Source organism: Lactuca serriola, chromosome 4, assembly GCF_051521515.1.
Source record: "Lactuca serriola cultivar US96UC23 chromosome 4, Lser_US96UC23_V15, whole genome shotgun sequence".
Lineage (NCBI taxonomy): Eukaryota > Viridiplantae > Streptophyta > Magnoliopsida > Asterales > Asteraceae > Lactuca > Lactuca serriola.
This window is the reverse complement of record NC_136411.1, coordinates 49,849,052-49,863,212: the sequence shown is the minus strand read 5'-3', so window position 1 is coordinate 49,863,212 and position 14,161 is coordinate 49,849,052. Positions and strand designations below refer to the sequence as shown.

General features: G+C 36.8%; 1 protein-coding gene across 2 annotated transcripts; it reads left to right on the top strand.

Moving 5' to 3' along the window:
* The first annotated feature begins 9,170 nt into the window (after positions 1-9,170).
* On the top strand, positions 9,171-13,052 carry LOC145101536 (SWAP (Suppressor-of-White-APricot)/surp RNA-binding domain-containing protein). 2 transcript variants are annotated; one of them, XM_079038745.1, is made up of 4 exons: positions 9,171-9,438; positions 9,941-10,994; positions 11,066-11,322; positions 12,162-13,052. In XM_079038745.1, exons 2-4 carry the CDS (start codon positions 9,973-9,975, stop codon positions 12,875-12,877), a joined length of 1,995 nt encoding a protein of 664 aa, XP_078894871.1. In that variant the 5' UTR covers positions 9,171-9,438; positions 9,941-9,972; the 3' UTR covers positions 12,878-13,052. The 2 variants fall into 2 exon arrangements, with proteins under 2 accessions (XP_078894871.1, XP_078894870.1); XM_079038744.1 differs by having other exon boundaries at positions 11,066-11,343.
* The last annotated feature ends 1,109 nt before the right edge of the window (positions 13,053-14,161 follow it).

Genomic DNA, 14,161 nt, shown 5'->3' with positions numbered 1-14,161 from the left:
ACGTAATTGTCATCGAACGTCACATAATAGGTTTCTTCAATTCTTTTAGAACGCTTATTCAAAACCCTGTATGCCTTTGAAGTAAGAGAATATCCCAGAAAGATACCTTCATCAGGTTTGACATCAAACTTGTTGCGATGTTCTTTGGAGTTGAAGATGAAGCACCTGGAACCGAACACGTGAAAGAACTTGACATTCGGCTTCCTATTGTTGATTATCTCATAAGGAGTGTGAGAGAAACGCTTGTTGAGATAAGACCTGTTCTGAGTAAAACATGTTGCAGCAATGGCGTCAGCCCATAAATATAAAGGAAGGGAAGCAAAACTTAGCATGGTTCGGGCCGCCTCATACAGGGATCGGTTTCGCCTTTCGACAATTCTGTTCTGTTGAGGTGTATAAGGGGCTGAGAAATTATGGCTGGTGCCTTTTTCGGTCAAGAAATCTTCAAATTCTTTGTTCTTGAATTCCAGTCCATTGTCGCTCCTGATGTTTCGAACGACTTTCCACAGTTGCACTTCGACTTGCTTGATAAAGATCTTCAGCTTGGAAGTCGCCTTAGATTTGTGCTTTAGAAAGAATACCCAAGTAAAACGTGAGAAGTCATCAACAATAATAAGAATGTACTTGTTACTGCCAATGCTCTCGATTGATGATAGACCACATAAGTCGATGTAAAGCAACTCACGTGGTCCAACAACTTTTGTGTTTATGATCGTTGGGTGACTTTGGCGACTTTGTTTCCCCATTTCATATGTAGCACACAAGTGTTCACGATCGAACTTGAGCAACGGAAGTCCCCGAACATGACCACCGGTAACTAGCTTGTTGATGTCTTTGAAGTTGAGATGTGAGAGCCTTCAGTGCCACAACCCACTTTCGTTTGAATGAGCTTTGGACAAAAGACATATTGCTGGATTCCCTTTGATTGGTCGGAGATTCAGAGGGAACATTTCACCTTTTCTTTCAGACTTGAGAATGACTTTGTTGGATTTTTTCTCTATTATCTCTGAATCTTCGTCATCGAATGAGACTTTGAGACCTGTTCCTCCCACCAGTTGAGACACACTGATGAGGTTATGTTGCAACCCATATACATATGCCACCTTCCTGATTGTAAAATCTCCATTGGTTATCATCCCATAACCCTTTATCGTTCCATAAGAGTTGTTACCAAACTTGACATTGCCACCGTTTTGAAGTGACCGAAACTCCCTTAGCTCTTCCCTCCTTCCTGTCATGTGACGTGAGCAGCCACTGTCTATGTACCATTCTTCGTCAAACAGCTCGTCACTTATAACCTGCAAAAATTAAGCAGATTTAGGAACCCAAAGTTTCTTGGGTCCTCGTGAGCTTTTTATAGAAACAGGAATAGTAAGGGAAACATCAACCAGATATGTTCGTTTTATTAAGGTTGTTTCATCTTTCCTCTTAATGGTAAATACTTTGATTTTATTGGAGTTAGATGCAGGTATTTTGGATTCAGGTTCGGGCGTTTGGACTTTAGCCTGCTTTCGGTCTTCACTAGCTGAGGAAATCTTCCTTTTTCCTTTCAAATCCTTTGATGATTGTAAATTTGGTGTCTTAGAAGAAGAATTAGAACGAGAAGAATTAGAAGAAAAGAAATTAGAATGAGAATCTTTCCTGACTTGAGGTTCGAAATGACCCTTTCGGTTGAGATCATTTGAGGGACCGAACCTGGACCTTCGGTTGCCGTTTGATGATGGACCGAAACTGTTTTCCAGTTGTTGTTAGTAGCTGGACCAAAGCTGGGTCTTCTACTATAAAAGCTTGAAGGGCTGAAATCATGTCTTTGTCGGTTGTTATTTGATGAACCGAAACCAGCCTTTCGGTTGTTGTTGCTTTCGGGACCGAACCTATCCTTTCGGTTTGTTCTTCCTGTGGCCCGAAAGTCTTCCTCTGGTTCTTTTGGATTGATGGATCAAAGCTCCTTTTACTTTTGTTTTCTTCTTCTTTTGGCTTGGAGTTTCTGTCAAAGTGAGTATAGTGAGGATTTTGGGAAGGGATAATGACTTAAAAGACCATTGAAGTTTCAAATTTGTTCAAAAAACACCATTCAAGTATTACATGTTCAAAAAACACCATCAAACTAAGACATATGTTCAAAAAATACCAACGAAGTACGTATTCTGTTCAAAAAACACCATCTTTATGGTTTGGGGTAACTTACATGTTTAGCCCCTAACTTTTTTTTTTCTTAACTCGGACAGTCCGTAACGTTTATATTTATTTTTCCTTCGGACCATGATCGAGTTAAAAGACTAATATACCCTTATTAGTTTCATTTAACATTCATTTTTATTACTTGTTAATTATTTATACAATTGATATACTTATAATAAATAATAACATAAATTGTATAAATAATTAATAAATAATAACAATAATCTAAAATGAAAGTAATAAGGGTATATTAGTTTTTTAACTCGATCAGGGTCTAAAGTCGAAGCAAATTTAAACTAAAGGGACCGTCCGAGTTAAGAAAAAAAAAGTTAGGGACTAAATATATAAGTTACCCCAAACCATAGAGATGGTGTTTTTTGAACAGAACATGTACTTGGTTAGTGTTTTTTGAACATATGTCTTAGTTTGATGTGTTTTTTTGAACATGTAATACTTGAATGGTTTTTTTCGAACGAATTTGAAACTTTGATGGTCTCTTAGGTCATTTTCCCTTTTGGGAACGCCAAACCTGCTTTCGCTCTGAAAGATTTTTCTTGTATCTCAAGTTTCTCTGCTGCTTTTGATTTTTCACCTGTTTCGGTTGTCTGTGAATATTTGCCTTCTGTTTATGCTTCTTAGCAACAGGTTTACTCTTCATGGAAGAGCTTTCGGTAGTTGAGGTGACATCTTCCACTGGAATCTCTTTTGTACCGCTGGAACTTGGAGCGTCAAAGTTGGTAGGTTTATTCAATGGTTTTGCCACGTATCTACCTTTGGCTTTCCATGATGTTCGCTCCGACAAACCAACTGTTTCATCTGCATTGTCTATCGGTGCTGACCAGAAAAACTCATCACAGCCATCTGCATTATCTTCATTCACTATGGCAGTGAGTTCGGATGTCTGATGTTCGGTTACTCCTGTGACCTTATAAACTTGATTAGGAGTGGTTCGAACCTTTTGGTATACAGTGGCCTTTTCTTTAAGGATTGGGGACTTATGTTTGGACAAACGAGCGAATTCCACAGAATTTTCAGAAATTAAGTTTTTGTGGTTTTCAGTTTCGCTCCTAATAAACTCGGAACAGTCAACCTCATCCTCTACAGAAATTTCACTCATGTCATCGTCCTCATTAAGTTCAGATGCATTTTCAACATCAATTTTATCTTCTGAACTTAATTTGATACTCAAAGAGTCAAATTTTTGTATAGTTTTGGCCCTGAGTTTCAACTTATCATTTTCATCCAAAAGATTCTTAAGCATGTCCTTATGGTCTTTGGATTTTATAAAAGATTCAATTTTGTCCAAACCGTACAAATAGGTGGGATTAACATCATCTGAAGATACAACACTTTTGTAGTTGTATGTTTCGGCATCGATTTCATCCTCCTTTAACTCAAGGAAGGGCAGAATCATGTGATGTATCTTCTGGCCTATTTCACAGTTTAAATGCAACTGAGTAATGTTAGTATAAAGTCTTTTTGCAATCAAACAAAAAACATTCCTCTGTTTTAATAACTTAAGATTGTCTCTTTGCAAATAAATGTTCTCATCCCTAGACTTAACCAGCTCCAACTCCTTCTGTTCTATCCATATCCTTCGCTCCTCACTCTTGGATGACACCCTGCTTATTTGGTCAGTTAGATTAGAATTCGTGACACGCGTTTGAGTTAAACAACTATCTAGATTTGAAATTCTTGAATTCAAGTTATTTAATTCCTTTTCATATGATGTTTGTGGAATTTTAAACGAAATGAAAATATATTGTACCTTCTTGATCAGTTCATCTACCTCACTGACCTGCACACTGAGAGGCTTCGCTGTAAAGCATACGTCCTCTCGCTCCTTAGCCTCTTCGTTTCCACCATCAGTGTTGTATCCCCTCATTTGGGATACATATGTCACCATCAGACATCTTCCACCAGCATCACTATTCTTCGCCACATATGCCTTTCCATGAGAAGGCTTTCTCACTTCATCATCTTCTGAGTCGGTTGACCACACCTGTACGCCACCGAACTCATCGTCATCTACCGAACCCTGCACAATAAGAGCATTCATAGAGGGATTAGTAGCAGCTTTCTTCCTCTTAATCTCCTCCAGTCTTTTCAGAAGACTCGCTTCTTCATCTTTCTCTGCCATCTTCTTCAACACGCAATCTTTTGCGTAATGATTTTTCCCACCATAGTAGAAGCAACTGACACCAGAGTCAGCTTCACCATTCACTTCCTTCTTTGATTCTTCAACCTTCAGCTCCTCTTTCACTTTCTCAGAGCTGTAGCTTCCCTGCCAGTTTCGGTTCTTGTTGGTGGGGAACTTCTTCTTAATCAACCTTTTGGGATTTGATACCATCATAGCATAGTCTTCAACTGTTAAATCGTAATCTCCCAGATTCAAATCTTCTTCTTCTGCTGCTGCATTCTTACCTTTGGACAAAACTGCCAAAGACCCCAAGTTTGAAACCACGCTTTTCTCTTGTAACACAATCTTTTCTTGGGATACCAGAATCCCCACCAGTTTTGCCAAGGAATACGATTTAAACTGCTCATGCGCTTTAACCGTCGACGCAACAGCCCTCCATTCGGGTCTCAGACCATTTAAGAAGGTGACCTTCTGTTCGATGAGCTTTCTTTCAATATCATGCTTGATCATCTTGCTGAGAAGATGATTGAACCGATCAAATGTTTGTGTAACAACCTCATTCGACATCTGCTTGAATTCTCCAAATTCAGAGAGAAGTAGGGTCTGAATTGAATGCTCTAGATCTTCATCTGTGGAGTACAGCTCTCGCAGCCAATCCCAGATTTCTTTTGCTGTACTGCAAGAACTTACTAATCGAAACGTGTCGGACTGAAGAGCAAATCGAATTAGTCTCAATGCCTTAATGTTGCATTGGAACTTCTCCTTTTCATCCTGAGTGACGTCTTTCACATCTTTTAATAGATCATTATACTCCTTTTGAGTTTTAATGATTCTAGACGTGCTTGAATGAGCGAAAGGGCCAGAAGTGATAGCTTCCCATATCAGATACCCGTTATCTTCAGATCCAATAACGTAATCTTCAAAGTGGTGCGTCCATACTTCATAGTCTTGAGTATAGAGAATTGGAATCTTGGTGGTTGATCCGATGCTATTAGATATGTTGATGGGATTTGATTGAGAATCGTCCATGCTTGATCGTGTAACCTGTTATAAGATCAGACTTTGTAATACGTAATATTAGGGCAAGATGAATAAATAATGAGATACGTCAATTATGGAGTGACGGCTCAATAAATATCAATAAATGTGTAATAAACCCTAATCACTTCTTTCACAGAAGAGATGTGTATGAATTACACAGTCTCCTGCTCTGATACCAATTGAAGAGTCGAAGAACTCTTTGATCGTTTAGATCTTCAAACAGGTTAATCACAGAAAGATCAAACAGTGTAATGAATCAAAATATGCGGAATGATTCAATAGATTCACGCCTCAGCAGAGCTCCACTAAGAACTTCTGCTGTAGAGGCTGTTTAGGGTTACAATCAAAATAAAAGTATACGCTGTGAATGATTGACTCCAAATCTTACGTACTAAGATGCATGCAAGCATCTATAAATACTAAACCCTAGAATATTAAATCACGGATAGACAGGCCCAATCCGGATACAAAATTGGACTAAAGAATGAGCCCAAGACGCAACACATAACAGACCCTACACATTTTTCATTATTTTGCATATCAAAAGCAAGAATTAAACTCATTCTAGACATGTCTTTTAATCTCTTGTAATGAATGCGTCCTAGTCTAGCATGCCATAATTCAGATTTATGAAAATTATTGCTAGTACTACTAGAAGTCATGCAAACAAAATTATCACTAGAAGGGTAATTAATATTAAGCCTAATCATTCCATTACATACATAGCCAAATCCCATAAAAGAACCATGTCTTGACAAGATATACTTGTCACTTTCTAACACTTGTTTGTAATTACAATTATTTAATATTCAGACACGAGATTCTTACGAATCCCTAGAACATATAAAACATTGTTCAAACACAAACATTTCCCAGAAGTAAAAGTAAGTAAAACATATCCTATGCCCTTGATTAGTTCAGTTGCAACATTTCCCATCTTCACAACAGATCCATCTTCAATTGGTTGAAAGTCCTTGAACCAATATAGATCTTTGCAAACATGACTTGTTGCTCCCGAATCAACCCACCATGCAACTTTATCATCTTGCAGATAAAATGCTTCAGAAATCAAAGAAATATAATTATGAATATATTTAGAATTCTGCATGGAAACATAAATCTGACCGTGTTGCTTTTCTGGATCCTTGGATCCAATTGGTCCAGCACCATCCTTGTTCACTTTGCAAAGACGACAATCTTTCTTGAAGTGACCTGGTTTGTTACAATTCCAACAAACCAACTTAGCCTTCTTGTTGGAAAACTTGTCATCCTTTCCTTTAAACTTCCTTTTTCCATTAGACTTCTTGGAATTCTTTGAACTTTCTCCTTCAACCATGTTCACAGAAAAGGAACCAACTTGGTTCTTTCCTTTAGGATTGTTATCAAGTTCTTGAGTCCTTATGGACTCTTCAACCCTTAAATGGCTTCCAAGTTGAGTCAAAGGCAATTCCTCTTTGTTATGTTTCAGATTGTGTTTAAAATCCTTCCAGGAAGGGGGTAGTTTGTCAATGATCACAACCACAGAAATGACTTCATCCATTTTCAGATTGTGTTGAGCAAATTGTCCCAAAATCCTTAACATTTCATGGAATTGTTCCATAACAGGCCTGGAGTCAATCATCTTGTAGCCCATAAAGTTACTAACAATAAACTTCTTACTAGAAGCATCTTCAGCCATGTACTTGGATTCAAAAGAATCCCGTAATTCTTTTGCAGATTCGAAATTTTGATAGATATCAAAAAGAAAGTCAGACATACCATTGATAATATGACCACGACATATGTAATCATCATTTTCTCACTTTGATCTTCTTCTTGTTGCCTCCAAAGGTTCATCTTCAACAAATTTTGGTAAGATTGGCATGGGTGTACTCAGAACATACACCACTTTCAGAGTGGTAAGGAGAAACTTCATCTTCTTCTGCCATCTACGAAAATCTTGCCCTTCAAACTTGTTTAGTTTTTCAAACTTACTTGTCATTTCCTTTACAGAATCACCACTTGCCATGATCACAGAAATGATTTAGTCTTTGTTATAAATTGGGGTATAGTAATGCTTGGAATTCTGAGAATTGTGTAAAACACTTTCAGATTAAAGCATTTGGGTAGTACTCCCAGTATTCTTTAATCGGATAAGACTCAGAGAGACAAGAATTTAGAATGTTTTGATGATAGTTTCGTATGTACAAGAAATGAGACCAAAACCGACTTTATGATCTTTGTCTGAAAACTGTCATAAGATAGTTTCAAACTGTCATAAAACTATAAAAACTGACATAAAAACGGAAGTTTGGATAAGGGTCAAACAATGATCAATTCTCTATCCGATTTTCTGATGCGTTTTAAATATAGCAACATACCCTATATAAAAAAAATTGCGCTGACCTGGCAGCTCGACCCCAGCCAAGGGCTGCCGCCCCTTGGACCCCGCTCCCAGGGGCGCTGCCCCCGGACCCCCATTCGTTTAGGGGCTTCGCCTCGAAATGACAGTGTACTTTGAAAACTTGATCAAACTTAAACAAGTGTGTACTATATATCTTCCTTACTTGTTTAATATTTATCAATATCACTTTTGGTCAACAAAGTAATCCCATTACACTTAAATAATATTGATGATAACAAATTACCAACATTATAACTATGTGTGACGAATAATATGAATTTGGAATGAAATTTGTGGTCTAATATAGGTTTGCATGATAAATGTTTTTTAGTTCTTATGGATAAAAAAATCATGGTCTCATATTTCTTGATTATTTCGAAAGATGTATTGATCAATTAAAAAATAGGTGTAAAAATAGCATGATAAATGTTTTTTTAGTTCTTATGGATAAAAAAATTATTTTTATTATTTCAAAAACAAAATTGTTTTGTTTTGATAAGAAAAATATGTCTGACATATAAAATGAAGTCTTTTTTAGTCATTTTACTCGTGTGTCTGTGTGTGTATATATATATATATATATATATATATATATATATATATATATATATATATATATATATATATTGTTTTTGTTTGCCAAACTTAAAACTTTTATCAATTTATTGCTTATTTCCATTGTGACAATCCAAACACTTTTATAAAAACTGGTTATTCCACCTAGGAGTGTTCGTTTGGATGGATTGGTTCAATCCGATCCAATTAAGTAAATCCAAATTGATTTTGGTTTTCAAAATATGGATCCGAATAATCCAAACTAAATTCAAATCCGATATGATCCGATCCAATTACAATTCGGTTGGACCGGTTTTTATAATTCGGTTTTCAAAAACTAAAACATTTTAAAATGACATATAATTATAATATTATCCAATTTTTATAGAAGAAGCAAATTGTAATTTAAAATTTATAAACTACTAAGAATGTATATTATAGTTTAATATTTAATAGATAAAGAACTTGTAAGAGAAAAAGAGAAAATGTGTATTAATGTTTTTTATTAGATGAAACTTTTTGAGCTTATTTGAAAAAATAAATTATAAAATTAATAAATAGTTATAGTTATATTAGTATATATATATATATATATATATATATATATATATATATATATATATATATATATATTGTTATTCGGTTTTTTTGGATTATTCGGTTCATATTTTATAAACCAAAACTAATCTGAAATCCAAAATAGTAATTCGATTTTGTTGAAAACCAATCCAAAAATCTGAATATCCGAATCAAATAGGCAAATCCAGTTTGTCCAATCAGACAATTCGATTTTATCCAAATAATGAACGGTTATAAACTAATAAATAAATAAGCTATTCTCAATATTTAAACCAAATAGATTAATTCAAATTGTGGTTTTATCAAACCTATACACCGGCTACAGCCGAGTTGCACCGCTGCTTCTGCTCTAGAGACCGTGAATGAAATAGAGGACTACAGTAAACAATCGCTCAACCAATTATCTGGTTTTCCAATATCAGCTTGCCGGCGCCTTACTTCTCCTGCGCCGTCCATCTTCTCCCTCCGACCACCGATTCCACAATTTATTCCCTCAAAAAGCTTTGAAGATCTTCTTCCTACATTTGTCTATATTAAAAGCCCTAATTTTTACTCTCAAGTGCGTACTGATGCCTTAGCTTTTTATCATCTTCTAATTCATATCTACAATATGATTGCGTTGAAATTTTGCTTTAACAGTTTAGAATTTATTTACTAATCTGAAGTTTTCCTCAACTTTTATTCTGTTCCCAGCATATAGGTTTTTGATTTACCTGTGTCTTTGATGTTCCTTTAGCAAATACTCTTGTGTAATAATACTTCCACTGATAAAATCCTCTATATAAAGGGGTTTAGTATGTCTTCGAGTTCAATTTATTTTGATTATCGGGTCCATTGATTCATTTACGTTCATTCAAAGTTAGATTTTAAATTGATTTGTTCTATTAATGGAGTGGATATTAATGTCTGCTTCTTGTATTTAGCCTCATTGTTTATTGAGAACACTAGTGATTCAATAATCACTTAATCATCAAGTTAGGGGTTTCAAATTCATGCATAGTTTCTATATTGTGTCTGCTTTGAGTTTATTATTAAGCTATATGTTAATGTCATCTTGTTAGGTGGTTCTTGAAGATCATCTTGCTAAAGATTGATGGATCGTCAGGGCCATGATTATGCAGCTGCTGCCATGGCATTTGCACAACAACAACAGCAACAAGCTGCTAATATCCAGAACCAACAGCCACCACCACCACCACCACCATACGGTTTTCACCCACAACATCAACAACAATTCCTACCTTCAGTTCATGGCCCTCCTTTTATACCACCACATCCTTCCATCCAACAATTTCCCCGCCACCCTCTCATGCAACAACCACAGATCCACCCTCACCCTCAATCCCATCTTCACCATCTTCACCTCCCCCAACAACAACAACAACAACAACCACCTCCAAATTTCCCCCCTCATATGCCGCCTCATGTAAGCCCTTCCCCATTCCATGGTCCATATGATGCACCACCACCACCCGCCCCTCCTCCTTCTGACCCTGAACAACAAAAGACTATTGATAAGCTTGTGGAATATGCAGTGAAAAATGGCCCTGAGTTTGAAGCTATGATTCGTGAAAAACAGAAAGATAACCCTGCTTATAGTTTCTTGTTTGGTGGTGAAGGCCATAGTTATTACAGGTATAAACTCTGGTTAGCTTCACACCCACCTGGTGCCATGTTTAACCCTTCTTTTCCTCCGTCTAATGTTAACATGTTGCACACTTCTAACCCTATGATGAACAACCAGTCACCCTTAAATCCTCCACATTTACCTCCTGCTCCTCAAATGCATCAGCAACATCCATATCCACCGTTTTATGAACAGCAACACCATCAGCCTTTTGTCAGCCATGGGAGGCCAGAGTTCGACCAATCTTCCAGGGCTTTCAAAGGTCTCTCTGGCCCACTTCCTTCTGATGTTGCATCAGAGATGAATAACATGCTGAATAGTCTCACAGGGACAAAAGAGTCAATCAAAGGTGCTAAAATGTGGTTCATGCAGAGGTCTCCTTTTGCTCCTGCTCTTGCAGAAGCACTTAGGGATAGAGTGTTTTCTCTTGATGACTCTGAAAGACAGCTGCATATCATTTACTTGGCTAATGACATTTTATTTGACAGGTATGTCTAATATCTGTTATGTTGTGATAGTGTAATATTCTTATGTGTATATTTTATTGTAAAAACTGCAGCTTGCAAAGACGTGTGAATCCTCATGAGATTGATAACGAGGCGCTTGCTTTTAGACATGTTTTAGGCTCTATGCTTGCAAGAATTTACCACAACCCTGTAAACAAAGATGAAAATCAATCAAGATTGCAGAAAATTTTACAGTTTTGGGCATCAAAGGAAGTTTATGATCCTGATACTATCCGTGTTCTAGAGACTGAGATGCTCAGTGGCCCACCTGTTGGTTCTTTTCCTAAGAATGACTTATCTACTATCCCAGGTGATCCATCAGCCATTCCAGGTACCCCCCGACACACACACACACACATTTTGAGTAGATTACAAAAATGGCCTCTGTGTTTTCTGGCTTTTGCTATGTTTAGTTAAAAAATGTAACAGTTTTCAGTTTTGGTCTGTATTTTATGGTTTCACATGGCTTTTGGTCTTTGGGGCTTTCTGGTTTTGGTCCTAGGGACCAAAATTGATATGAAAAGTTGAAATAAGGACCAAAATAGATATGAAAACTAGAAATAAGGACTAAAATCGATATGAAAAGTAGAAATAAGGACCAAAATCGATATGAAAACTTGAAATAAGGACCAAAATCGATATGAAAACTTGAAATAAGGACCAATATTGATATGAAAACTTGAAATAAAATAAGGACCAAAATTGATATGAAACTTGAAATAAGGACTAAAATCGACATGAAAACTTGAAGGACCAAAGTCGACATGCAAACTTGAAGTAAGGACGAAAATCGATATGAAAACTTGAAATAAGGACCACAATCAATATGAAACTAGAAATAAGGACCACAATCGATATGAAAACTTGAAATAAAGACGAAAATCGATATGAAAACTTGAAATAAGGACGAAAATCGATATGAAAACTTGAAATAAGGACCAAAATCGATATGAAAACTTGAAATAAGGACTAAAATCAATATGGAAAAACTTGAAATAACGACCAAACTCGATATGAAAATTTGAAATAAGGACCAAAATTGAAAAATGTTTCAGTTTTGGACTGAAAAAGTTAAACTCAGAAAGCATGAGGACCATTCTAACTTATTTGATGCAGAATCACATTTCGATTAAAAACTTTTCCATGCAGGACATCCACAGCAAGCATCAGCTTCAAATATGGTGCATTGGCAGCCTGATAAACAAGGTATGATTCCAAATTTATCAGACCAAGAACAACTCCCACCCGGAATGGCACCACCGATTCCAACCCCGCAATTCCATTCCAACCCCGGTTACCCCAGCTCCATTCCCCTTCAATCTTCCATCCAACAAATACCACCACCACAAGCACCCGAAAAATTACCACCATACCCTTTATTCCCACCCGGACTAATCCCCGGAATGGTTAGAAAAATGCAAATCGGAAGCGGAGTACCCTATTCCCCCATGAGTCCTCTCGACATTCCAACCGTGATTCCGCCCTCTACAATCTCCCCATCTGAGATTCTTGAAAGCGTATCAAAGTTCTTTAAGGAGATTGGAGAAGTGAACCCTTCAGAAGGACCAATGGGAGCAAAAAGTGATGATGAAGATGAATATGAATATGAAAGAGAGACACCTGTACGTAAAGGGGGTGCGTGTATACCCCCACCCCCTAACCTACAGGTGGACCCCGAGACCGGGACCTACGCGGATGGAACCGTGGAGAAGAAACCCGGGTCGAGTGGGTCCGGGCGGCTCGGGCTCGGGGCGACGGCTAACCCGAATGAGGTTAGTCAGTATGATGATGTTTATACATCGTATAGGAAACAAAGAAGCACAAATTATCATTCTTCCATGAGTGCAAGAGCTTCTACTAGGTAATGGTTGTATTTGTTGATGTCAATTTTTTTTTTAAGGTTTAATTTTGGAAGGTTTATTGTGGGTTAGGTTTTGTTTTTGTTTAATTGTGACCATTGTAGTGTTTTTTTTTTTTAATGAAGGTTGTTGAGATCAAGTGTATACCAAAATTAATTTTAGATGAACGTATTTTGTGTTTCTTCTTCTTGTTCTTCCTCGTATATTTCTATCCATGAACTCACTTCTTGTGGCATCTCAACTATAATGAGAACTCAAGTTACACTATTGTAGACAATTCGGACATGGCTGTAATTAGATTGATTCCACACAACTGATTTCAATCTTACTATTATATACAAACAGAAGTGGGCTATGGGCCCGTCTATACAACAAATAAAAAGGCCTAACATATAAGTAGATTATAATTCATGTGGGCTACGGGCGAGTCTATACAACAAATAAAAAGGCCTAATATATAAGTGGATTATAATTCATGTATCGTTTTTGGTAAATCTTAATGTATTGTTTTGATGTTAATAATATATTTGTTAACAAAAAAATCCGACACCGAAACCAAAAAAACCAAAAAACCAAAAAAAAACAAAAAAGATCGAAACCAAACCAAAAAAACCCCACTAAAGGCGCACACAAATACCATGAAATTGGGCCAAAAAAGTTTGTGACTGGACTATTCCGAGACGGCCTGATATTGTCCGAGACTGCTAATGCGTATGTCTAGAGAAGATTATCGAACATTTATTGAATGATTGGACCCAAAAGATTAGAAGAAAGTCTCCAACAACAAAAAAGCCAACCGACTAACTGCTTTAAGGTAACGTTTGGTAGTGGAACTAGACGGAATAGGACTGAACATGACTTGGACAATCCACTCCCCCAAGCTATCATTTCGAAAACCTAATCACTTGTGATCTTGTTTGAGTCCTTTTATGTCTTCTTGGTGCATATTAAAGAAGGAAAAGTGTATAATTGTTGATTGGTGTGGCTCAAGCTTGAAGATCAAAGCTTTCATCTCTTTTGCAAACTTCTGGAGGTATAAAGCTCTCACCTTTATGGTTCTATGGCTTAGATCTAGGCTATATTTGTGGTTTTGAAGCTTTTGGTCCCATGGTTTTGGTTCTTGTGAGTAAAAGCAACTCCAAAACTTAAGGTCGTCATTTTATGTTGTTTTTGAGGATCATATATTATAAAAATGAAATCTTTGTTGTTATCTTTCACCCATGCAAGGGTTTGAGGTCATTAAAGGGTGGTATGGACCTAGGGTTTGGTTTTGGGATCTATTAAGCCATG

Bases quoted from the DNA above. Each gene is read 5' to 3' on its own strand.
- LOC145101536 (XM_079038744.1), top strand. From the start codon at position 9,973: ATGGATCGTCAGGGCCATGATTATGCAGCTGCTGCCATGGCATTTGCA. The intron at 10,995-11,065 runs GTATGTCTAATA...TAAAAACTGCAG, and splicing joins AATGACATTTTATTTGACAG to CTTGCAAAGACGTGTGAATC. The intron at 11,344-12,161 runs GTACCCCCCGAC...TTTTCCATGCAG, and splicing joins TGATCCATCAGCCATTCCAG to GACATCCACAGCAAGCATCA.